General features: G+C 45.0%; 1 protein-coding gene across 1 annotated transcript in view; it reads right to left on the minus strand.

The window, feature by feature from the left end:
• Positions 1-16,202: 16,202 nt before the first annotated feature.
• Positions 16,203-27,788, minus strand: part of LOC119179557 (protein halfway) — a 101,563-nt gene continuing 89,977 nt past the window's right edge. Inside the window, exon 9 of the mRNA XM_037430660.2 lies at positions 16,203-27,253. Coding sequence (XP_037286557.2) covers positions 27,011-27,253 — 243 coding nt within the window. The 3' untranslated portion in view covers positions 16,203-27,010. The remainder of the gene's footprint in view (positions 27,254-27,788) is intronic.

Below are 27,788 nucleotides of genomic sequence, written 5' to 3' on the forward strand. Positions count from 1 at the left end.
TTGCCGGGATGCCACCCACAAACAACGCACACAAGAAAATGGGAGAGACATAGTCGTGACCACATTAGTGAAGAAGGGGCTAGTTGCTATCCCACACATTACGAAACAAGTCACGGATATCAACAACATTCTTACAGAAGTCGCGCCACGCAGCAAAAAGGAGAGCAGCACTTTTGTCCTAAACGTATACAGCAGCCCATCTAAAAAGGGCCTAAAGCATAGTTTTGAAGAACTAATTAACGAAACTATGAACATCGCAGGCGACAACCAACTTGTTATTGGAGGAGATCCTAATGCTCCACACACGCAGTGGAGATATGGGCACTCGTCAAAGAAAGGAGAAAACGTTGCCAACCTCATCGAAAAGGCCGGACTAGCCATTCTGAATGAGCCAGCCTCGCACGCCAGAATCGGTGTAGGTCCTCACAGGGACACCACGCCGGACTTGAACCTCTGCAAGAACGCCGGGGGAATCACGTGGGAAAACACCTTTGAAGACCCGGGAAGTGATCACAGGATCCTCAGCATCGCCCTAGGCAATCCTCCTACCGGGAATTTCAAACGGACAATCAGGCGCGTAGATTGGGAAAAATTTCGCAAGTGCAGAAACGAAAAAGAACAGGGACCCATCGAAAACGTAGAAGAATGGAGCAGGGAACTTCTTCGAGACGCAGAAAAAGCCACAACCGAAATGGAGTGGGATTACTGGTTGGCTCGACGAGAAGAGGAAGATGAGTGTGGCGGAACCCTCTCAATGCGGATGGACAGCAGGCTCGCACACCTTGTCGAAGCCAAAAAAAATCCATTCAGAAACGGCTGCATAGGCCAAAACGCGATCGAAATCTAAGGAGAAAACTCGTCGAGCTAAACAAGCACATCCAAACACACTGTACCCAGTTATGCCATCAGGAATGGGACGAAGTGTGCGACGCCATGCACGGCAACATAAACACAGGCAAGACATGAAAAATCCTCAAGCACCTGCTGGACCCGATGGCCACCAAAACGGTGGTGAAAGTGGAAATGGCCAAGTTAAGACAGAGGTATAAAGGGAACATCCATCAGCTGGGTGAAGAAATCGTCAAGCTCTACCTTGGCAGACCCCCGGCAGTCGAACACCAGGAATACTCGGGCTCTCCCAACGAAGATCTTGACAGCGACTTTTCACAGCAATAAATCAGGCAGTCCTGCAGACTATCAAGACCAAGTCAGCTCCAAGTCCCGACAAAGTGTCCAACAAGATGCTCCGGAACCTGGACGACCAGGGAACGAGCCGCTTGACAGACTTCATCAACGAGTGCTGGAGCAACGGGGAGATACCCGACGAATGGAAGAAATCCGACGTGATCATCATTCCTAAGCCGAATAAACCCCTAGACATCCAGAACATGTGGCCTATCTCCCTGACTCCTTGCGTCGGTAAAGTAATTGAGCATGCTTGCCTGAACAGGGTTAACGGCTACTTTGAGTCTTGCAACGTATACCGCGGCAACATGATCGGCTTCAGAAGAGGGCTCTCCACACAAGATGCCATGATACAACTAAAGGAGCAAGTCATAGACCCCATTGGACGAGGCATGAGGGCAATAATCGGGCTAGATCTAAGGAAGGCCTTCGACATGGTCGAGCACGCAGTCATTCTATAACGAATTCCGCAACTCGGCCAAGGCGAGCGCACGTACAAGTACATCAGAAATTTTCTTACGGGAAGAACTGCCACGGTTAGACTGGACGTGCAGAAGAGCATCCAAGTGGACATGAGGAGCGCTGGCACACCGCAAGGGTCCGTCGCGTCACCGATGTTGTTTAACCTCGTCATGATTGGATTATCAGAAAAATTAGAGCGAATCGAAGGCATCAGTCACACGATTTATGCAGACGACATTACGATTTGGACCGCGCAAGACACCAGTGAAGGCAAGATGGAGACTAGACTTCAAGAGGCGGTGGATGCAGTCGAGAGTCATCTGAATGGCACCGGATTAGAATGCTCACCGGCCAAATCAGAACTGCTACTATACCACCCCAAAAGACTAGGCATACATTGCAGAAACGTAGCAGAATTACACAAAAGAATCAGGATAACCACTAGAAATGGCACGGCGATACCCTCGGTTCAGAAGATCAGAGTCCTTGGTTTCTGGATCGAAGCCAGGGGAACCAATGGGGAAACTATAACGCGCCTGGAAAAGAAAGTCATGGTGGCCGTGAGGCTAATACAAAGAGTATCCAATAAACGAAGGGGCATTAAAGAAAGAAACGTACGACTTGTCCAGACCTTCGCGATCAGCCATGTCACGTACGTAGCGGCGTCCGTCCACTGGAACAAAGCCGAGAAAGACAAAGTCGACGCGCTGATTAGAAAAGCGTACAGAGCTGCGCTGGGTGTACCACAATACTCAAAGAACGAAAGGCTGCTACGACTCGGAGTACATAACACGCTGGACGAGATCGCTGAAGCACAAATGATAGCGCAACTCGAACAATTGTCTCGAACCATGGTGGGTAGAGAAATTATGGAAAGATCTCCATTAAGTACCACAGAATGAAAGGTCCCAAGACGCAGATTCATCCGTACGTCCGGTCCGCGATAATTACGGAAAACATACCGAAAATATGCACCCTGCACACAACGTTGAGAGACGAAAAAGCCGCACGAAAGTGATCCTTAAAAACCACGGCACACGGGAGGGTGTGCTTTTTGTAGATTCCGCCCGTTGTTTCCGAAATAATGATATCAGTGATAGGGCTGTGCATGGCTCCTTCTTCGCAATGGTGGTCATAGACAGAAAAGGGAAGACCTTGACCGCGGGCTCCGTAAGGACCAGATCGTCAGAGGCAGCGGAAGAAATGGCCATTGCACTGGCCGTAGTAAATGGCCGAAAACACGACTGAGTAATAATCAGTGACTCCAAGATCGCCATTAGGAATTTCACAAAAGAATGGGTCTCCACCGAAGCAGCCGAAATCCTGAACCGCAGAACATAAGACTTCCGGAACGGCAAAATTGTACCCAAATACTTCAAGTGGATCCCGGCTCACATGGGGTATTAAACATTGAAGACGCGACCATCCCTAGAACCTCAACGAGAAGGCCAACCGAACCGTGCGAAAACTAACCCACCACGGCCCGGACAGCGACGGCCCGGCCCCCCGCACCCACCACAGAAGGGGGCATGACTCCGGTGGAGGCGGTGGGGACGATGGAGGTGACGACAATAATGAATATGCGATACAAGATGACAGAGACAGACTGGTCACGTATCATGACATATTGGCACATTATAAGCGACAACGAGAATATCCGCCACTACACAAACAGCTAGACAGATCTCAAGAAACAGATTGGCGAAGATTGCAAAGCACAACCTTTTCAAGTCCAGTACTACTGAACAGAGTGAATTCCAGAAAATACCCACAAAAAAGCTGTACCCTTTGCAAGCACGAACACGCAGACATGGCACATCTCCTATGGCAATGCACACAGGTCACAATAATATACCGAGAGAACAATATAAAACTGGACCTTCTCAAAGAGCGTTGGCTAAGTGTGCTGACTAGCTCAGATCTTCACGACCAACTGTGGGCAATCCAGCGGACCCAGACAGCGGTGGAAAAGCTACGTCTCACCACACAAAACGTCGGGGTGGCCTGAGCCCGGGTCGGTAACCCTGCAGGGTTTCTTTTCTTTTAATAAAGTTTTTCCGTCCGTCAGTCCGAAACCCATTCTGCAGTTCCCCCAGCAACCCCTCATCCTCTATCCATGCCTGCAGTCTTTCCTTTAAAATCTGCATCGCCAACCTGTAGACCACTGATACTGCTATAGGGCGGTAGTTGTTTATGTCAGCTTTGTCCCCCTTTCCTTTATAGATCATGCTCGTCCTGCTAAGTTGCCACCCATCAGGGAATTCACTTTCGATTATTATTTTGCTCACTGCCTCTCTCAAAGCCTGCTTAGACTTCAGACCTAATGTCTTCATCAGCATAATTAGAATGCCATCTAGGACTGTTTATGTACTACTAGAAACTCTCCTCTCAGCCCTTTCCCACTCTCGTTGTGAAAATAGAGCCATTGCGCCACTTGATTCATCCTTGTTTATTGTGGTGCATAAAGCATTTCTTTGATGAAATTTTTCTGTCACCCTTGTTCTTATATATTCAATAGCTCCGTTCCCTTCTAGCCTAGTACCTTGAACTGTAGTTATAAACCTCTGCTCTAGGCTCGTCTCATTTCTTAGGGAGTTTAGATGGTTCCAAAATTTTGCAGCTGCCTTTCTATCTCTTTATGTGCTTCTTTTTATTGATCAGAAGGGGTGCATCCCTTCTACAGCTTAGAAAGATTTCCCATTTTATTTCAACATCACCTGTCGGTTCACCCCACTGCTTAGCAATTCTGTGTTACCAAGAGGCTTCCTGGCGTTTTGCTATGGCTCTCTTAGCTTCCTCAACTCACCAACTCTCAGGTTTGTGTCTTTTTTTCTGGAGTGACTTGTCACCTGCCTTAGTAAGCTCTAGCTCAAACAGTGTAATTAGATTCGTGTATGTCCAGACTGTTTTATTATCGTCAGTGATTACTTCCTCAATTTGCTTAGTAGCTACTTCTATTTGCCTTTCTGAATAAAAATTTTCCTGTAGTTACCCACCTTGTCCTCTTCCCACTTTCACTGCACTTCCAAAACTTAGCTTGATACTTTGTGATCACTACCCAGACTTCTGGAGCCACATTCATCTATGTGCATTCCCCTGAGTCTATCATACATTCTATATGACATCAGTGCGTAATCTATCATCGATTGCAGCCTTCCTACCTCCCATGTTATTTGCCCTTCACACTTCTCGGTACTGTTGCAAATGATCAAATCATGCCTTCCACAAATATCAATGATCATTTTGCCTGTTGGGTCGATATACCCATCTATATCTTCTATGTGCGCATTCATATCTCCTAGTACAATTATCTTGCACTCTCTTCTTATTTCCTCAATGTCCTTTGATATACACTCTACCATTGCCTGGTTTTCCTCTCTGGCCTTTGCTCCCGTCCACAAGTACACCAAACTAAGGAGTGTCATTTGCCTCGCCACTTTCTCTTTTAGCCATAAATGTTCCTTGCACTCCTGCTTGACCCTTTGCCAGTCGGTAATTTTATTAATGAATGCCCCAATACCACCTCCTTTCTGCTGCCTTCTGTTCTATTTCAAAATTCCCACGGATGGATGGATGGATGGATGGATGGATGGATGGATGGATGGATGGATGGATGGATGGATGGATGGATGGATGGATGGATGGATGGATGGATGGATGGATGGATGGATGGATGGATATGGCTGTACCCTTTAGATCGGGCGGGGGCTAGCGCCACCAAGCCGTAATACCTAATGAACCAAAAACTTTATTTATTTTTTCCCTTAAATAGTGACTTTGAGGATTCGTACTTTGCAGTTAAGAGTTTAATTTTCACTCGTGCCTTGACTTTAGCTACCAATCAGATAACCTCCTTCTAGTTAGGTCTACCCGCTTAAAGTTTATTTTGCCCTCCCGGTCCCTAAACCCCAGTGCTTTGAAAAACTCTGCGCCATCATCCTGAACTATAGGGTGAAGCCCTTTACAGAACATTATCAAGTGTTCGGCAGTTTCTTCTTCCTCTCCACACGCACTGCATACTGTGTCTACCCCTTCGTATTTGGCCCGATATGTCTTTGTTCGCAGTACTCCCGTCCGGGCCTCAAACAGTAGAGAACTACCCCGAGTATTATCATAGATCCTTTCCCTGGCAATTTTCTGCTTAAAGGTTCGATAGATCTCTAGTGCGGACTTCTTAATCATGCCCATTCTCCACATGTCAGTCTCCATTTCCTTCACTTTCTTCTTAACCAATAGTTCTTTTTGGTTTGGCCACCTGCTGTTTTCTAAGTATTTACCAGTCAACTTCCTGGTTCGCTTCCTCCATTTTGTATCGACATTCTTCATGTACAAGTAGCTGAAAACCTTCCTTGCCCAACGCTCTTTCCCCGTTTCTCTCAATCGCTTCTCAAATTTTATCTTGCTGCTAGCTTCCCTGCCCTCAAATGATGTCCATCCCATATCACCTTGTACTCCCTGATTTGGTGTATTCCCGTGAGCTCCTAAAGCAAGCCTACCTATTCCACGTTGCTTAATTTCTAATCTTGCTTGAACTTCTGATCTCATGCACAAGACCGCATTGCCGAACGTCAGCCCAGGAACCATGACCCCTTTCCATATTCCTCTCACAACATCATACCTATTGTAATTCCACAGTGCCCTATTTTTCATGACTGCTGCATTCCTGTTACCTTTAGTCATCACGTATATTTCGTGTTCCCTCAGATACTCGGTCCCATTGCTTATCCATACGCCCAGATATTTGTATTTATGTGTAATCTCTAGCGTGACCTCCTGTATTCAAAGCTCACTACCTTCGTTGTCATTGAAAATCATGACTGCTGATTTTTCCTTACTGAATCTAAAATCTAACCTATCTCCCTCATTACCGCAGATGTCCATCAATCTCTGCAAATCTTCCTTGTTGTTGGCCATTAGCACTATATCATCTGCGTACATTAATGCTGGTAGTGCCTGATCAATAAGTTTTCCTTGTTTGACTAAAGAGAGGTTGAAGCCCAGCCCACTTCCCTCTAATTTTGCTTCTAATCCTTGTAGGTACATCATGAATAATAAGGGTGACAGGGGGCACCCCTGCCTAAGCCCCCGTTTTACCTCTGCAGGCTTGGATACCTGTTTTTCCCACTTTATAACTACCTTGTTACCTTTATAGATACCCTTTAAAAGATTATTGACTACATGTTCCACGCCTAGTGTGTCCAGTATTCCCCACAATTCCTCTTGAACCACGCTATCATACGCTCCCTTGATATCCAAAAATGCTAGCCACAGAGGCCTGTGTTCCTTTTCTGCTATTTCGATGCACTGCGTCAGTGAGAACAGATTGTCTTCCAACCTCCTGTGTTTCCGAAACCCATTCTGCAGTTCCCCCAGCACCCCCTCATCATCTATCCACGCCTGCAGTCTTTCCTTTATAACCTGCATCGCCAGCCTGTAGACCACTGATGTCACTGTTATAGGACGGTAGTTGTTTATGTCAGCTTTGTCCCCCTTTCCTTTATAGATCATGCTCATCCTGCTAAGTTTCCATCCATCGGGAACTTCACCATCGATTATTATTGTGCTCACTGCCTCTCTCAAAGCCTGCTTAGACTTCGGACCTAATGTCTTTATCAGCCTAATTGGAATGCCATCTGGGCCTGTTGATGTACTACTAGGGACCCTTTTCTCAGCCCTTTCCCACTCTCGTTGTGAAAATGGAGCCATTGCACCACTTGATTCGTCCTTGTCTATTGTGGTGCATAAAGTACTTTGTTGAAATTTTTCTGTCACCCTTGTTCTTATATATTCAATAGCTTCGTCCCCTTCTAGCCTAGCACCTTGGGCTGTAGTTATAAAACTCTGCTCTAGGCTCGTCTCATTTCTTAGGGAGTTTAGATGGTTCCAAAATTTCGCAGCTGCCTTTTTATCTTTTTTATGTACTTCTGCCAGCCACTGAGCTCCGTTCCTTCTAATCTTTTCATTGATCAGAAGGGATGCATCCCTTCTACAGCTTAGAAAGGTTGCCCATTTTCTTTCAACTTCATCTGTCGGTTCACCCCGCTGCTTGGCATGTCTGTGTTCCCTAGAGGCTTCCTGACGTTTTGCTATGGCTCTCTTAACTTCCTCATCCCACTAACTTTTGGGTTTGTGTCTTCTTTTCCGGGGTGACTTCTCACGCGTCTTAGCAAGCTCTAACTCAAAGAGTCTAATTAGATTCGTGTATGTCCACACTGTCTTATTATCCTCCGTGATTACTTTCTCAATTTGTTTAGTGGCTATTTCAATTTGCCTTTCTGAATAAAAATTTTCCTGTAGTTGCTCATCTTGTCTCCTTCCCACTTTCACTGCTCTTCCAAAACTTAGCTTGATACGTTTGTGATCACTACCAAGACTTCTGGAGCCACCTTCATCTATGTGCATTCCCCTGAGCTTATCATACATCCTATGTGACATCAGTGCATAATCTATCGTCGACTGAAGCCTTCCTACCTCCCATGTTATTTGCCCTTCGCACTTCTCGGTACTGTTGCAAATGATCAAATCAAGCATTTCACACATATCCATGATCATTTTGCCTGTCGGGTCGGTATACCCATCTATATCTTCTATGTGCGCATTCATGTCTCCTAGTATAATTATCTCGCACTCTCTTCCTAACTCCTGAATGTCCTTTGATATACACTCTACCATCGCCTGGTTTCCCTCTCTGGCCTTTGCTCCCGTCCACAAGTACACGAAACCAAGGAGTGTCATTTGACCTGCCACTTTCCCTTTTAGCCATAAATGTTCCTTGCACTCCTGCTTGACACTTTGCCAGTCTGTACTTTTATGAATGAATGCCCCAATACCACCCCCCTTTCTGCTGCCTTCTGTTCTATTACAATATTCCCACGCGTAGTCCGGATTATTCGGAGGTTGTTCCATGTCCCTGAGATGTGTTTCTACAAAACCGTATACCATCGGCCTCTCTTCCCTTAGCTGTTCTTCTATCTCTTCCCACTTCAGCCTGTTCCTACCACCCTGCATGTTAATATACCCTATGTCTGAATTGGCTCGGCGCTCGTGGCTACGTCTATTTATGCCCCGGACTCTACCTTTTTTAGATATTGGTGCCACTTTGGAATCGTATCTGTCCATACCACCTGTCGAAGAGTCTCCCTGGTTGTTTTCCTCGTTACTAGCTATCCTGCACCCCGAAGGGCTCGCTTGCCCCCCAAAAAAGCTACTGCGCGTCCTGCAAGTCGCCAACCCACCTCATGACCTAGCCGCCCATCGAAGTGAATTCTGTCTCGTTGAAAACCCCCCCACCTATGCACCTCTCTGTTTATTTCCACCACCTCAAAACCTTTCTCTCGACTCATCCGCCACATCTCTTGGTTTGCGTTGACCACCGCTCTTTGCAGGTTGCTATCACGCACCGGTACCTCCGGTATCGTGCATATCACTATCTGTACCTTAGGAGAAGTGGCGCGCATGTCATCGACGCCTTTCGCCAGTGTGGCTGCTAGTCCTGCTGCATCTTCATTGAGGACATCGTTTAAACCGCCTGAAATTATCACGAGGTTTCGTCTATCAGCTGTCGTTTTGAGCTTTGCGCTCGCTTGCCTCATGACTGCTTCCAGCTTGCGTCCTGGGAACGCCCCTACTGCAACCCTCTTGTCACCTCTTACCCTCTCTTTGATGGCTTCTGTGCATCGATTTAAATCCGAGTTCCCGGCGATTATCACATGCTGTGACTTTTCAGCTGGATCGTTCTGCACCTGTGGGCTACTTGCACCTGTGACGCCGGCTGCTTTGTTCCCTCCCTGCCCCACCACTACCTCGCTGAAGCCTTGCTACAGTTGAACCGGCTAAACCTGTTTTTTCCAAACTTGCTCGCTTTTCCTTCTCCACCGTTCTGTTTGCCGGTTCCCTACTGTTCTCTCGGTAGGTCACTTCTTTGTTCAGCTTCGCTAGCGCTTCCTCGGCGGACTTCAGTCGTTCTCCCATTGCCCTCGCTTTCTCTTGCTCTGTCGCCAATGCAGTCTCGAGCTCGGCGATTCTCACCAGCAGTTCACTCTGGGCAACCATCATTTTCTCCATTTTTTCCTCGACCTCACATTGCCTACACTTCGCGTCAGCCTCTTCTCCATCCGCTTTCACGCTTGGGTCCACTTTCAAACCCACTCCACATCCTGAACACTTTACAGTCTTTTTAACCATGTCTTTCTGACACCAATTGTCCCTATACTCGATAATTACTAAACTCGAGCCCTGCACTTCGAAAAAAAAAAGAAAGTCTATGCTCTACTACAAAAATTTGCGTGTTCAATGTACGCGCACCTCCCCCACGGGGTGGCAAAAGAAAAAAAACAACAAAAAAATTTCGAACACACACACCCGCACTAACTAATAAATACCTGGTGTCTGGCCCCGAAAAAGCCGTACCATAAAATAAGTGCTACGAAGACTTTAACCGCTGCCTTATAATTATAAAGACAAGCTCAAAACATGCAAAAACACTTATCTGCGCAGTCGATCCGGAGCGCTCCAAAAGCACGCGTCCATGCGTACAGCGCCCCTTGCGGCATCGGTGCACTTCGGGGGCCGGTTTCCGTGAGTGCTTTTCACACCTCCCATTTTAGACAATCTAACGAAAGCGCTGGAAGCTAAGCAGGGAGGGATGGCAGGGGAAGAAAAATATACGTCACGCGCGCGTGATGACATTGAACGCTTTTTTTTTTCTTTTTTTTTTCGAATGCGTGGATTTCTCAGTGATCGCAGGCGTACGCGCGGACAAGTGGCGGCCTCCCGTGGCGATCTCTGTAATGACCGAGTGTGCCACACGGCCGGGCTAGAGAGCGACCATGTGGCACACTCGGTCGCTCTAGCCCGGCCGTGTGTGCCACGCTCAAATTAGCCAAGGGCTGATAGATGGGCTTTTTACGAGTGATTTTTTTAGCGTCTTCCGTCGTTTGTCGAGAGAAGGCAAATCAATTTTTAGTGGACTTTGATAATCTATTGTGAATTCGAGGCTATGCGCTGCGCTACATTTGGCTCGTGTGTTGCCGGGAGCCTCTACTACTGATCGGCAGCGTTTTCTGACCGTGCTCAAAAAGTGAAGCAGGTCCCCTTTAAAGCGGATATCGCGAGTAGCCACGAACGAAGGTGCATTTGCGAGAAAGGGTGAAAACGTTAAGGGTATTCATTGAATAGTTTCGTAAAAGAGTACGTTTCATAGAGGACTGTGCATGCGCAGATTTGTTCGGGTACCGGAACCCCGGTAACATAAAGTAGTATACGCACAAACTAAAAGCCTCTACTGTCCCCGATTCCTGTTCATTACTGTGGCTCAGAGTTGTGTTTCCGATGTAGAGCCATCAACGCAAAAGTTTTTCTGGGTGGAAAGAGAAGTGTTTACAACAATAGAAAAGAGTTTCATGTCACAAAAAGGAGTCGAAACTAATGGAGGCTACATTTATTCGACATCCCTCTGCGACGGACATCAATGACTCTGAGCGGAACCCACAGTTGATCATAAGCTGTAACCGATTCACCGTAGGCCCTCTTGGGTGACTACCACCATCACCTAACGTTCCTCACGGGCTGGTTCATAGGGGAACTACGTTGTTTTTTTATATTTGCTGATTTGAATAAAACTTTGATTATGTGTACTTGTTGGTGCCGTGGTAATATGTGCCAAATTATACAGCCGTAACTCATTTAGTTTTTTTTAAAAAACAAGTTTTAAAATTTGTAGCTGATTTCGGAATCACACTTGTGAACGCGGGCCATCCTGTGTATGTGGCTTCAGGGCCTACTCTTTTTCAAAAACCTCCACCGTTCCACATGGACGTATGCAGCGCGCACTTTCTTCTAGAAAGCGATGACAACGCCAGCACATTTCAGTTTTGTCAGCTGCATACAACGTGTTAGCCGTCCTTGACGTCGACCTTTACAATATTGAGCAACGAGGAAATCAATTCCAGGCATGTCAGATGCTTCACGCGCCGGTGGGTCGCAAGCAAGAAGCGACACTTACGCGCTCAGATAGCAGCTGTAATCATCGTTCAACGTGTCACTAGTAAGTTCAGACGAGCTATCACAGCTTCATTTCGGGTCGGATGACATCGCCAACTTGCTTTTCGCGCTATGTTTACGCTCTCTCCAGCCGTGGCTGGGTGCAGCGGATCTCGTGACGTCATCGGCGATTGATCTCATGACGTCATCCGATACCCACCGTGGATTATGGAGCCGCTCCCGGTTTCGGTTTCCGTTTCAACTCGCCGTTTATTTTCTCATTAAAAATTTCTGACGAGTGCCTGGGCAAAAGGAACCACCCTAGCTTTTAAAGGACTGTCAATACCATTTGAAAGCAGCATTACCTCAATATGGTCGAAAATGCACCGCAGTTTCCTTTTAAGCAGATCGCTTTTCCCTCCTGTAGTTGATCAAAAGATCTCCCCAATACCTTAACAAAACTATCAGTTTGAAGCACTGGCCGAAATTGATAAGGCGTAATCAATTATTTCACGTTCATATTTTCTTTTTTGATAAGACAACATACCTTAATCCGTAGAGCTTACTTATATGCTAGCGCATGGTTCCGCACTACAATTCGGTTTTCTAATACCTAAATATGTCAGGCGATTGGATTAGCGTTCATTATAAGGAAATCATTTCGTTACCTAAATATAAAGTCTCTGCTGGTGTACCAAAGCAGCCGTCTGCATTTCATCTATTTAGAAACGGCTATGCTGTTGCACAGAACTGGGATTTGTAACTACACGGCGACATGTTATCCTTGCGTAGAATTAATTTTTTTGGTGTAGAGGGTGTTCGGGAACAGGTTATATTTGGCTAGCTGCACTGTTTGGATGAACCATCACCTGCATACGAATCGCCTGTGTTTTAACAACGTATCAGACACTCAGGAAAAACTCGTTATGAAATAAAGGCACTTTTGCCACTCCTAAACGGTCCAGTCGACAACAGTAGTTTGGTTGGAGGCACCAACAAGTTTCACCAAACCCCAGTTCCTTCGCTTGGTTTCTCTCATTGTGAACCATGAGCGCCTTGCTTCAGCGTCCAATTTGGCGCCGCTGTACAGGTGGACTTCCAGTAGGTTATAGTTGTCACTAGTATTCTCAAATAACGACACAACGAAGCTGGTAAGGTCGAATACCGATTGAAATCGGGATCACGACACTCGCGTAATGCACTTGTTGAGCCCAACGGTGTGAGCGAAGCAGCTAGAATAAGAAAAATTGCCAGTGGTGTCAATGTCGAGATCTGATATGCTGGTGTTGGCCGAGATGAACTCGAAGAGAAGCGCCCAACACGATGAGGTTGCAGCTTCCGTTGCTTGTGTGACGTGCAGCCCGAGTTTGCGAAGCATTGTCGTTGCTCGGATGTAGTGGGTGGCAGAGTAGAACAAACGCTGATCCGGCTCGGATAAAAGTGAACCAACGAACGCAGGCATTGTTTAGCGCAAACTTGCGCGCTCGTCTCTTGACAAATATAGATCTCTGCATAGGCTCAGAAGTGAACTAGGCCTACAACCGTGGTGCTGGGTATGTAACACCCAAAGAAAACGCGTCCCGATGTATCCATCTGCGACAATGCTTTGACTTCAGGTGGAAGAGTTTGTTAGACAAAACTAGAGATACCGAAAACTTCTAGCTTCTTAAGGCGCTTGTTCTTAGTTAGGAACGCCAAGAAAGCTACCCAGTTTGTTGGGTACCACAAGGAGTACAAAATCGTGAATTCTTCCAATATTTCATCCTCTCCCAGTGCTTGCACGCAGCGGTTCAATATTGCCTCCAATACAATTTTAAAGCCATCCTGCGACTCACCAAGAGTGAGTTTCTTTAGGCCGACGCATTGCGAGAAAATCCGAGTCATGAAATGTGCAGTTCTTTTACCGCCACAAACCGTATCAATTATCAGAGTAGAGAGAGTATGATTGCACACGAGGGCCTTTTCGAGCAGCAGCGCTTCCCGATCTGCTCCATCACCGAAAAGGTGAAGATTTGTGAGCAATGGATTGCTCCCCACGTATTTCCTGAGCGTACCGGGTAGTCCATCTGTATTCCAGTTAGTCCATGTCTCAAGAGACTTCAGTGCCCTGTTTGCAGCCAAAGCATCAATAAATACTTAGACGGCTAGCTGTTCTCGAAACATGCATGAACACAGAGGGATGTAAAGTGCGTCGTAGTTCTTAGCAGTGTTGACACCGCGGCTACAAGAGTGTCTGAACTTGGATTTATCCAGCGATACAGCTCTTCCAGATATCGAAGCCTGAGAAGGAGCGTCTCCAATGTGATCTAGAGTGGAGTGCCATTTAAACGACACTCCACTCTAGAGCTTTTGTTGGTGGTGTTCTGGGGCAGTTGTTCAAGGAGTCCACGGATGTGTGCCGTCACCCAGCTATATCGCAGTGTGAGGCTGGTGACACACAGGTGGTTTCTGAGCAGCTATCGAAGAAAAACGTTAGACCGCTGAAAGTCTTCGTGTAGAGAAGTGACACATAAGATTCATTTGACTGAAACGAGACCAAGGACAGCGTGCCTCCACGTTGTTCCCGAAGCTGTATACCCGTGTCGGAGAGTAGCACATTGCAGATATGAAGGTAATTGTTAATCAGGCAAGCTCGATTATTGTGTATGGCTGTGGTCAGAGTAGCTGTGCATCTCAGTGAGAAATGTTCCTGTTTGTGTTTATCGGAAAAGTTATCTATCCTTTCTCCAAATTATCGTAACAATGGTTGCTCACTTTTCACAGAAAGGTTCTTCATTGTCTTCGTCTAACACTTTCCAAGCCGGCTTTCAGGCGAAGCCTGCAAGAGAGGATTGATAAACCGTATGTTTATTGCGTGCTCAGGGCTCACCCCAGGCAAATGCGATTGGAAAATTAATTTTAGAAGAGATGGAAATAGACTGACATGAAAATTTAGGTGGTCGTCAAACGAGTTTTTGCAGGCTGCGTTTTAAAAATCAGAACTACTCAATTCTCACGAGTTTATAAATTACGTCTCAATAAATGCCGTCGTGAGGCCACAGATAGCCTTAATTTGTGACACAAAAGTGACATCCTTACGAGGCGAATGGGGAGACAGTGCAAAGCCATGTGATCTAGAAAATGCTTGCAATGATTCCGATCCTGAGGCAGTGCAAGCCCCATGAAGTTCAGAAAGCTGTAGCATGAAAGAATGATTGTAACGCGAATTAAAAAAATGTGCTTATGTAGAGTTATGCACGCACTGATGTTGGCGCACGCACTGATGTTGATTTCTGGTGCATACCGCTGTAGTTACTTTGGGCACTGAAATGTCAATTACTTCTAAAATAGTCTAAACTGTGGTGGTTGAAGCACTATCAAGTTGTTAACGTGTTCTCATATCCTCTAAAACATACATTCCCGCTCCAGTTGAGAACCTGCCATTCTGTGCTGAACTTGGACAGTTCTAAGCCAAAAGATCAAGCAACATTGTGCATCGGCCTTGGACGCGGGGGCGTCAACGCGGTCGACGCGTGCCAGTAGTTGCTCGCCCTTTTCCTCCACAGGCGCGACTAGACGCTTTTGACGCGTAGGCGCGTGCATATACGCGTGCCAGTGGTTGGCACTTTGCGCTCCGTAGGCGCCGCTTGCCGCTCACCACACTTCCCTTGTCTAACCACTGTAGTGGAAACAACAGCGTTGTCTGCTAAATCGCCCATCATTATGATGCCCTGTCCGCAAACCACGTCGGGCAGCCAACGGGTTTCGCGTGGTTCCATACAGAGTATGTTGTGTCGAACCATGTGGTACTCGAAGAACATAGGAGAAATGCGAAGTTTTCACATCTGGAGTGTGAAAGTCTCACATTTCTATTCTCTATTATTTATTTTTAGAGCGACATAAGGAGCCAGAATTGCTCACTGCAAAAAAAAAAAAAACCTTCCATCCACGCCAACCCCGTTAACACTTTCAATTAGCACCTTCTTGGACTAGTCGGCAACTACTTACATAGGTTGAAGATGTCAAGCACATGCACCCAAGTCCCATTACCTTTTATTGTATCTGTGTGTTGTGTGCTTTCCACAAAAGCTTGCCCGTCGGCTGAAATAAAAGAAATAAAAAAAAAACCATGCTGTCGTGAGAAAAGAGATGATAGATTGATATGTGGGGTTTAACTTCCCAAAACCACTATGTGATTACGACAGATGCCGTAGTAGAGGCGCCAGAACTTCCGACCGCCTGGAGTACTTCAACGTGCACCCAAATATGAGCACACGGGCCTACAACATTCTCGCCTCCATCGAAAATTCCGCCACCGCAGCCGAGATTTCATCCCGCGAGCATCGCGAGGAAAGAGAAAAACTGTGATTGTGTCCTATATTTTCACATGTTTTCGAATTATTCATAAACTAACCCGTTCACAGACAGCACCCTGCAACACAAAGTATATTGGATTTTTTTTTCATCACTTTTACCTTACTGTTACTGCGTACAGCAGATTCACAAAAAACTTATAACCAAGTATGTCTTGGCCATAACTGGCTTCGTTTTGTGAAAGTGTAGAATAATAGAAGATCAAAAATGTCACTCCAAAATTAGGAACAAGGACATATGCTTTTATTTTTTCACAAAACAGGCAGCAATGCTAAACTTCAAGTGCACGTGGTCAAAAACAAACAAAAAAGACTCGCTAAAGGCAAATTTCAGAGCCCTGATGGAGCTAAAAGAGGAAACGACAGAAAACAATAGCTTTCTTGCAGCACGTGCTGAACGTGAGGTGCTGTGAGCAACTTCAAATTTGACTTTAACACACAATATAAGGAAAAAGAGAGCTACCCTTCGATTAAAAAAGGTTTAAACAAACTGAAAGGAACACTAGAAAGCTGAGCAATTAGCAAATAGCATACTTGTAAGAGGCTGTAGACAAAATGTACACAATTTTCTTGCAAGGTCGCATAGAAGGCGTTTTTTGTTTTTTTTTTTTTTCAGAATAAAAGTTGCCGTCATTTTGCGCTGCATGTTATTTTTTCAAATTTTACTTGTTCCACCATAAATTTACTGCATTTGTGCCACTACAGAAGCCACTGTAAGATGACTCTGATGGTCACAAACAACTACCAATACCTTGCATGAGCAATTACAGCAACAAGATCCTTGTTAACAGTGACAAATTAAAGCTTTTATGAAAAAATATTGACAGAAGCATAACAAGAAGTCAAACCATAAGAACTAACTTGAGCTAACTTACATGAAGGCAATATTCATACATGCTCAATCATACATGAATAACTTCTTCATAAAGCTTTTTGTGCAAGCTTACATATGGACTAATTCCCATGCACTCCATGTTCCAATGTGAGAGGATGAGACATGAACTATGTATCACAAAAGCAAAAAGCTTATGGGAGCAACTTGTTTCTGGAAATGACAGGGCTGTTCATGAAGGCTGCAAAAGTTAGGTACTAAAGAAAGAAAGGGTTTTTATCAGTAAATAACATCTTTCAGAGCCCAAGCGATGCCAAAACACATCACAGGGCACAGAAGAAATGAAATTACAAACTGTCATTACCTAACAACTGAGCAAACGAAACTTCCTCTTCGCGCTCAGAAATTAAACCTTCCCAACAAACACCATACCAGAAGTTTTGTTCACAAAATGCACCACCTTTTTCTACCATTACACCGGGCAAATGAAATGAAGTGAAGGTGTTAACAAGCCGCAGATATAAACAGTGCAAAAAAAAAAAAAGACAAAGAGGCCTTTCAAACAACACGATTTTTGTACCGCAGCGCTATCCTTAGCTGCAACTTTTTTTGGCACTGAAGCGAAGGCTGCTGAGCGAAATCACGTGCATCCTACCGCCAGTGAATGTAGTTTTACAATAGTGCCTGCATTTTCAACGTGAAGAATGAAAGTACCTCCTTTATTTTATCCGTGGAGCTATTTGAGACAAAACGCAGCACAGGCCAGCAAGACAGTTGTGTTTTTACAGTGAAAGCTGTTATGAGATCAAAACTCTGGTCCCGCACGGCGCCGTAGTTGTCCCCCGCCGCCACCGGTGTCTGTAACCACCATCACGAAATAAGAAAAAAACATAGCACCAATGGCACAGTGAGGCTCGAACGCGGGTCCGCTGGGTGCCAGCCCAGTATTCTACCACTGAGCCACGCCGGTGCTTGGGACTTGTTCGCAAACTTGCCTTGGACAGGCTTGATGTCAAGAAAGAAATTGCGTTGATATGAGTAATAAGGTCTTTTAGAACAGCAAGAGAACAACGAGGCGTCACACAATGTGAATAGCGTAACGAGTAGGTCGTCCAATGCTCAAACCCATTACAGAAGCTTGTTCTTGATCACCTATTAACTGTAACGCATACCCACTTTAGGCATAATTCTTCATCCTCGTCAGCCACTGCATGAACAATTGACACGTATTTCTTTCCAAGTGTTTAGCGGATACAAAGCTTCTCAGAAGAATAACAAAAAATACCATAGCGAATGCTGGTCTACTATCTAAAAATTATTATTAATGCCATAATGGGTACCCAGCAACTGTGCTTGCAGCAGTTACCGAATGCACACCGTTATGAGACATGCGCCAAATCGGACTACTTTGCGGAGGGCTACATGCGTAGAAGCTCTGCTCCCGTAGCTTTCTCTTCAATGCCAAGAAAAGTTGAAGCTGAGCATAGCCCATCAAATACCATTCATTTAAAACCAGAAAAACCTTGTTGGGCAAGTACCACTGATGTGGCTGCCCTACTTGCATTGTGCTCAACTGAGCACGACTATGTCATGGTTCTCTGAAAAACTTGAGCCTTTCTAGGCAGCCAGATTTTTCTTGAGCTGTCACGTGACGTGACATGCAAGAAATCTTTCTAACTAGCAAATACTTTGTACTGCTTCCACACCCGCAACAAATACGGCTGCCAGTTGAGTGTCTAAAACATATCACACACAGACGACCACTCGCAGTGCAGGGCCGTAAAAGTCCCACTTTCTCGAATTTGCTGTACAGCAAGATTTCGTTTCCAGAGAATACCAAGTTCAAATTCACGGCAGGAAATGTTGGTAAAGTGAAATGAAATCTTGATACATATAACTGACACAAACTTTACACACAAATGACCAGTCGCAATGCAGGGCTGTCAAAGTCACACTTTTTCAAATTTGCTGTACAGCCACACTTGTTTCCAGATAACACCAAGTTCACATTCACAGTAGAAAATGTTGGTAACCAAATAATAAAACTTGGATACACATAACTCACACGAACATGACAAATGATGCATACACACTGGGCACTGACATCAGTGTATAACAAAATATATATGTTTACTACAAAAGGTCTTTCATACTGAGTAAGGCTTCACTAAAAATGTTTTCCCACACAACAGTGGAAGGAAGACAAACAAAACTAAATTTTGCACCTTCAGAATGAATAGAACAAAAAAGAAATGAAAAATGATGATAGATAGCAAGTGACTGCACTGAGCCAAATTTGAACACAGCACAAGTAAGCAAATGAATGACTTAAGGCAAACCCTGTACACAGTGACACACAATGTCCTAGATTTCCTATAGTCATAATAAAGGTTAGAGTGCCATATTTACATGCAAAGAAAGAATTAAATCTGTGGTGACTGCTATCAACATTTCAATGATTTCTTAAACTTTGTTAGATTACCATGTTAAACCCACATCCCTCAGCACGAAGCCCGTCCGGTGCACTTTTGCACCGTCACGAACTATGTGCTTGTTGTGATTGTGCGTCACAACCACATGCTGATGCTAAGCAACAAAAGCATTCCTTTTAGTCAGAAAAGCACAAGCAGTGTATCGTGCCTATCTAGCATAACACACATAATGCGCTGCCTATTTAAGCTGTGCGGCTAGGAGCGAAATATTCTAATGAATTCACGGCCCAAATATTGTCACCCACTAGAGTGGAGCTCGAGCCGCAAATTGCGGCCAAGTGAACAAAGCAACAACTTCTTGAACTGTTGGCATGGCTTTGAACACCTGTCTCTTGAAAGAGTTATCTTGGAAAAAAAACAACAACAAAAACATCGCTGCATGCGAAGATGAATCTTTTGATGCTTCTGTAATAATCGGGGTCAGTGACATACAGCACAACAGGCACTCTGGACTAGACAATCACGCCACAATTATGAGAATGGCTTACATTTTCTTGAAACGAATGTGCATTCTTTAGTTTATAGTTTTTTTGTACATACTCAAGGTGAAGTAAAACTGAGCAGCTTTGATAATTCTGCCAACATCAATGCAATGTGCGGGAAACACATCCTTGAAAAAACGATCACTACTCTCAACTAAGGCGAAATCCTATACTTTCAAAGTAACATGGTGTGTGTTTTGTATGCTTTAATGGCACTATGGTGCCTTGATGAGCGTCTGTGAAGGTATGGACGCATCACAAAAAGGTGGCTCAAGTAACGATTTCATAAATCTAAATGAATTGCTTTAGAAAAAATAAAACCACTCGATTTTTACTTATTGGTTTTACATTCTGCCCATTTCAATATGCTTCTCACAGCCAGCATGAGCTAATTAGATAACAATTTAAAAAACAAACACGTCAAAAGACAGTGCTTACTCAAGGCAATTACGCCAACATGTATCAGTAATTGAATGCAAACAGACCCAAACAAAAAAAAGTGAGACATCTAACCTACAACACCTGCATATGGCAATCACATCAGTTTATTACAAGTACGAAAACAAGGATCGCTGTTTGCCATAAATGTAAGCCCATGACTGACAAAGGCCTTCAGTCGGTGAACTTGGCTCTACGTAACACGTCATCATGCATGGGCACCCGCACTTTCTAATCTTATCCCCACAGTCGCAACTAATGATGAAGTTGGCTGCCATGTGGTGCCCTATTGCTGTTCGCCCAAGTTCTCACTGAGAGCCGTGTGCCGATTTCATGTTAGGCCACTAACATGTACACTGAAAAAGTATGAGCACGAAACTTAACTAATAGTTTGAAGCACTGAGAGAGGTACATCCTAACGTTTGGTGTAAAAAATGGTGACAGTAGACTGTAACCGTTTGTAACAAAAACAGTGACAACAATACTAACACAATACAACATTCAGTACCAGAAACTGGCATGCTGCCATGCTTGGTACTAAAGGAATCAACAAGAGTGTTAGCAAATTGCAACGTTCAGAACAACTCACGACCACGGCACTGAGGCCATGCTTTGCATTGATTCGATTTTAAAAGTACTCGCTTTTCCAGTACACGATTTGTCACCATTAAGGTAACGCCATCAGTGTGCCTGATTGCTTCAGCATCAGCCAACTGTAAGCTGTCAAAGCGAACTCTGGGTAAACCAAATATTTACAGAATAAAGCCCTTGATGTGCTGTAAGCATTAGCACCACAAATGACGACAGCCATGCGACCACATTGTTGCAGACAGCACAAGAAATATCGACAGCAATACATCGTAGCACATCAAATGCTTAGTACAACAAAACACAACAGTGACAGCACCGTGATGTGTTTCTTAGCATGTAGAGCTAGGGGTGGCAATACCAATACATTGATACACGAACAACAAGCAGCTTCAACATAGTTGATAACTATTGTCAAATGCAACTTCAGAGAGCAGTACTGGCATTCCCTCCTCAAAAAGAGGGAATAGGATGATGACTCCACCAGCCAGCTCATGAACAAGAATATTCAATTGCAAAGACAGTCAAACACCTTGGGGTGTCTTCTCGTGACTTGAAGTGTCAGACTGTAGCTCATTACTATCTAAGGGACTGTTTGACATGTTCTGCACCGTCAACACTGGCAAGACGAATTCATGGGCCAGTATGGTAAAAAAGAACACAGATCTTGTGGCTTCTTCTATTCTGTGATATGCACTCATTCATACTGCTGACAGGAGTGAGTGCGATGAATTTCTGTAAACTGGAAGCCTTAGCTAGATTTCATCGACTGTCCTGCATTGAACAAATATCACGAGAGCCCCTCACATATTCAACGCCATTGACTCGCCAGTATCATACATGTGGCACAGTTGACTGAAGTGCCAATTATCAGAAAGAGAAATTCGAGGCTCAATCATACTTATATGAAGCTAATAAACAAAAGACAGAAAAACTGTACAATCTAAATAACACTCTACATAAAGGTACTGGGGGTGTTTCCTGTGTGTTCTTGGTGACAACATCCACACAACCGACACTGAACCATTATGCTATCAGGGTACAGTCACACAAAGTTGTAGCTGGCCTTAGGGTTAACAAACTGCTACATGACAAAAAACAAATTGTATGAATCGCCAGCCAAAAATAACCCGAAAAACAACATCATGGCTAGAAGAACAAGTTAAAGAACTTTTATAATTAGCAATAATTGTCTTCTAAAACAATAAAGTGAGACTCGCTCTGTTATTTGACAAACATTTCACACCGAGCATTTCTTTATAGAGAGGTAATCGCAAATGTCCAAAAGATGGCTGCAGAACTCTCCTAAGCAGGCTCCCTGCTAGGAGCAGCAATGCAGATGTCGATATCCACTGCGGCTATCGTGCATGTCTTTCTTGAACATGATGTCGCAACACCTGCCAATATTGCTCGTACAGTCGACTCTCAATAAATCGAACTTGAAGGGATCAGGAAAACGTGTTCCATTTAACAGGAGTTCCATTTACGGAGTGAACAGGGTTACAGCATTCAAGTAGAGAATCCATCATATTGGGGGCAGTTGATCCATTTAAGCAGCAGTTTCGTATAAGAGACTTTCTATTTACCGAGAGTCCACTGTACACTGCTGAAAAAAAGACGTCAAACACAACACCTCCACGGCCGCGTAAAAATGAATTGGCTGCATATCTCCGTGCTTTGCTGCAAAAAACATCGAAAGACGCTGGTCTTCTGCCTGAAGGCGCTGCGTGAGATATGGCACCATGTGGCAGTAGTGCAAAGAAACAAAAGTTCTTTAGAACACAGGGCCCCTGGTAGGTAACAACACCGCATCGTTTTAGTTAAGGGGAATGCGGCACATCAAGACCGAAAATCGGCAAAAAAATCCAGTTCTTGTGGACCTTCTTTTCCCGTTCCTCACATCATTGCGCACATACTTACAAAATTTCATACCCGAATATCATTAGCTTTTATCGTTATTCAACTTTAAAAAAACGAGAACGGGCGTCCTGCCCTTTAAATTGAGGGCGAATAGCGCAGATTTCGGCTCTATGATACGCGCGAACTACGCGCTCAATCGGTGCCATTTTGGTCCTTGTCTGAAAGGGCACATTTTCAGCCGTTTTTTTTATTCAGTAAGCAACATTGAGCATTTCCCCCAGCTCGAAAAAGAGGGCCTCATAGACAAAGAGCCACGCTCACTGCCATTGACTAAACGGCGTACGTGACTAAAATGGCGCTTCCCGGTTGGCTGGAAGCTCGTGGCTCACACCTGCATATGCATCCAGACGCCATTTTGAAAGGGTTACTGCTGTGACGCCTCGAAATCGGCAGAGCCTTCAAAAGCTTCTAATCGTATCGGCATGCCGAGAAATGCAAAGAAGTATCACACTGTGCACGCATTTGGTCTCCGAAAACGCAAAGGTCGTGGGAGAAAGTCTACGAAGTCATCAAAGCTCTCGGTTGACTCCGACGAACGATGTGGTGACGCTCTGCGGCCGTTCAGCAATGGTGCGACCGAGCGCGTTGCCTTTGACAACGATGACGGTGAAGCAAACTCTGGGCACCTACGAATTGATGCCAATGTAGTGACAGACGCGGAAGTCGAAGAAAATCGTGCCCGTGAGGAAGCGACGCTTGAGCGGCTATCATCGGCACCAGAAACAGCACGGAAAATTGACTCTTTCACCTCAAGTTGCAGTGTGGCAACTGCCCAGGACTAGGACGACGGTGCTCCTTATCTGCTTATGCATCTAGATATGCTACACACGATAATGGGAGCCTTTTGCTGCAAAACTTGCCACAGACCAGCCACAATCGTCAGAGGAGATCAGAACTATGGACTTGCTGCGAAAGTGTTAGTGTAGCGTGAAAGGTGCGGCGAAATTGCGAATGAATGGACTTCGCCCCGCGTGAAGGGCACGATAACATGTTATCCGTTTAAAGTGAATCTTCTCGTTTCGAGGGCGACAGTGGCTACCCGCAATGGCCAAATGAAAATGAATGATATTTTCGTGACAATGGGCATTTCACACTGCGGTATGCACCACAAGATATTTCAGCAGCATTTGAAGAATACGTTGATGCCGGCTGCAATGCGAGCGGCTGAGTCCGCTATGAGCGAATGTGTGGAAAAGGTTGCTACAATTTATGATGTGTTGTGCTTCGGCCGCCGGGGCAATATTACCATTAGCTATGATGGCATGTGCAAGACACGAGGCCATTCTTTCCACATCAGCGTCGGCACAGTCATTGAATTATTTAGTGGCTACGTGTTGCACTACATGGTTCTTTCAAGCTTCTGCCTAGGCTGTGAGGTGGGCCCAAAGCCACTATAGCCGAGAGGGCTATCAAGAATGAAAGGCTAACCATAAATACCAAAAAAATACGAACAGTAAAGTAGGGTGAATGGAAGTGGAGGTGGCTCTGATTCTTTTTGAAAGGTCGCTTGAACACCATGGCCTGCACTACACCACTATGCTGTCTGATGGAGACTCTCGGACCTTTTGTGCCATACAAGACGCCAAGGTGCAGAAGGAAGACTGCATAAATCATGCGCAGAAGAAGCGGATGGGCAGGCCGTTAAGAAACCTGGTGCAGAAACAAAAGTGCAATGGAAAAAGAGGCCTTGGTGGGAAAGGCAGGCTCACAGCTGAGCTGATCACAAGACTTAGCACATATTATGGCCTGGTTCTGAAATCGACGAAGGTGACGAGGGCGAGATGCCAAAGGCTGTGACGGCCACATACCATCACGTGACTTCTACTGACGAATGCTCGAACCACAGTCTGTGCCCAGCTGGTGAAAGTTCATGGTGTCGGCACAATGCCGCAAAAGCAAAAGGTGAGCCCGACCCCAGGCATGCTCACAATCTACCGAAAGAGCATGCCAGAGGCATTACTACCAGTTTATACCCGGCTTTCTCAAAGGGCCCTGCTTGAAAGGTGCGAATGGGGCAAGACACAAAACTCCAACAAGAGCCTGCATTCGGTAACCTGGAGTTTGGCCCCCAAGGAGCAGCATGCGTCCCTGTTCGCTGTTGAAGCAGCCCTTGCAGAAGCAGTGTTGCGCTTCAACACGGGCAATTTGAGTTGTGCAACGGCAAACTTAGGTCAAATGGACATTAATGCGACAAGCACTGCTGCAAGGAGAACGAGAAAAAAAAGACCACCGTCGCAGCATCGTCTGCAACATGAAAAGAACAGCCTCATTGGAACTCTGGAAGCTAGTGAAGAGGAGGCATGAGCACAGAATGCATTCAGACTATGCTTCTGGTGTGTTTTAAGGTTGTCTTGTTGCATCTTCTGCAATAAAAATGTGTGCCTACGTTTTTTCTTGATTTCTGAAAACAACAATTTTCATGTGCTTGCCGTTATGCCAGAGCAATATCTCTTGTTCTATCTAGATTATCATTACGATTTTTTTTTTCGTTTCAAAGTTAAATGGAGGGGATGTCGTCAAGTAAGTTCTATTATAATCATTTTCTGAGAAAAATCTCTAAAGAAATCTCTTGTTTCAAGTGTAGTTGGGAAATTTTTCATGTCATATTCAACATCCCACAACTTTGCTTCAAAATAGCCCAGAACAACTATTTATACCTTACTGAACACTGTGAACATCCTGAATTGGTTTTATGAGTTGCACATCAATCTGCAAGTTACTGTTAAATAGCTAATTAGACCTTAATTGAAAAATGATAGTTCAATATATCTTTAAAACTTTTTGTCGCAGCAAAAAAATAGATTTTTGAAATCAGCAGTAAAATCTACATAAGTTCTCGAACTTTGACTGAGGTACTCGAAAAAATAAAAGTTTTTGGAAAGTGTGGCATCCCCCCTTAAAGCTCCCGAATTGTTCAGCGAAGTGTAGGAAACACCCACTCTGTCATTATAGCATCGCACTGTCAGCATAGTGTGAACACTTTGTTCTCAAGGATTAGGTATTTATGCATTCAATAAATAAAAAGACACTGCCTAGCACTTGCATTGATGTTGCACCTCAGATATGTGTAATATTAACTTTTTGACTGACAATGTTCACACATATAAATGCAGCCACTAGATCAAAATAGGTGGGCATTGAGCTAGGGATTCAAATGAATAGTTCAACAGAAAGATCAACAGAAAGACAGAGGGACCAAAATTTCTGCATTGAAGTATCTCGATAAAGACTATGGTCTTTAAAACTCTCTCCAAGGGCACTTTCTCACAGGTCTCACAGTTGCCAACGATGCCTGTGAAAAAAAAAAAGGCTTTGACAGCTGAGGCATTGGCACCATGTCCATGGCAGGTCATCGTTATGCAGTGGTGCAGAATGACTCTAGGAGCACAGCTTTAAAAAAAACTCTCTCGGAGAATGAGTTCCCGCGTGCTGCATCATTATTAGCGAGTGAAACACACATCCCCAAAACAGCAACACCGTTGCACACCATGAATTAGACAATGCTTCGGAGGAGCATCTAGGGAGCCGATGTTGAGACTGGTGGTTGAATCTTGTCCCTACAACACAACTGCAACAGAGTGCAAAATCCATGTGGCTCAACGACACTGGTGCTATCCATGTCACTGCAGGTATGTTAAGCCATGCGACAGTGTTCTGGATCTTCTTAAGTTAAGTGTGTTGCAGCTAACACTACCGGCGTGTTTTGCAACATGTTCATGAACAATAGTCCTGCCTTGTCCTCGGGAACGACTCCTGGCACGAAGCCCCATTTAGATGGAGCGCATCTTCCTTGCACAGCAGTTTCCTGGTTAACAATCAGCTGACCAGCCTTCCAGATGACGAATCAGAGATGCTTGCTCACATTGTACACAGTTGGAATGGAAAGTTAGTGACTGCCCAATGTTAGAGATAAGAAAAGGACTCAATTTCAGTACTTTCGAAGCACATCTGCGGTCAACGATGATAGACTTCGCATCGTTCTTGCTACACATTGCAAGGATTCGCAAAGAATACCACAATGCCATCAGGACATAACAACCACAAAGGAGACCGACACAACAAAACATGTCATGAAGACATCACCATGAAGGCTACCCATGTGCAGTGTTGATTCATGGCACAAAGCAAAGACGACACAGCGTGCAGACACAGTGTTGAGACTTTCTGCTTTGGTGATTCTTTGCCGTCTTCTCATCTGGCTGAAAGCAATGCATGAATCTTCTGTAGGCACAACTGCACCTCACTTGGCGAAAATTCAAAGCAGCTTCCAGACTTTGCTCACACGAAGCTGAAGAAGGTGGGCAGCTTGCCTGTCCGCTTCTGGCGCCAATAGTCACGGGCCAGCTTGGCAAGGATGGCGATGATGGCAATGGCCATGAGGACGCTCAGTGCATCTAGCAAGCCCTGTGTCCAGTCCGTGGGCTGCGGGCACAAGTCCGACTTGGGCAGCGAGTAGATGGTCCTGCCCGCAAGGACATTAGGACTGCCATCCGAGCAGCGGATCTCCTCCACGTCCTTGACCTGGTCAAAGTGCACAACACATGTCGTAGACACTCAGGTTAATTGTCCAAAAATGTCACAGTCTCATATGTCACATCAAAGCAACAATAATAATAACATCTCGGGTTCAACGTCCCAAAACAAATATTTAGTTATGAGAGACACCGTAGTGCAGGGCTCTGGAAATTTCAACCACCTGGAATTTTTCAACGTGCACCTGAATCTAAGCACACGGGCTTGAAACATCTTTGCCTCCATCGAAAACGCAGCTACCGATGCCAAAATTCGATCTTGCGACCTTCTGGTTTAGTAGAGTGCCATAACCACAACACTACTGCGATGGGATGTCAAAGCAACGATATTTAACCAATATAAAGTTTGCAACATAGCATGTAGGTTGAGTTAAAATTTAGCACAGTCTCAGTGACACGAACCTGGCTGATATGAATTTCGGTCTCATATGAATTTCTGATACAATAAAAGCTCATTAATAAGTCACTTCTTACTTTGAAAGATGAAGTAATTCTAACATGTTCTTCAGTCTTGGACTTCAAAT

Source organism: Rhipicephalus microplus, chromosome 7 (assembly GCF_043290135.1).
Source record: "Rhipicephalus microplus isolate Deutch F79 chromosome 7, USDA_Rmic, whole genome shotgun sequence".
NCBI lineage: Eukaryota > Metazoa > Arthropoda > Arachnida > Ixodida > Ixodidae > Rhipicephalus > Rhipicephalus microplus.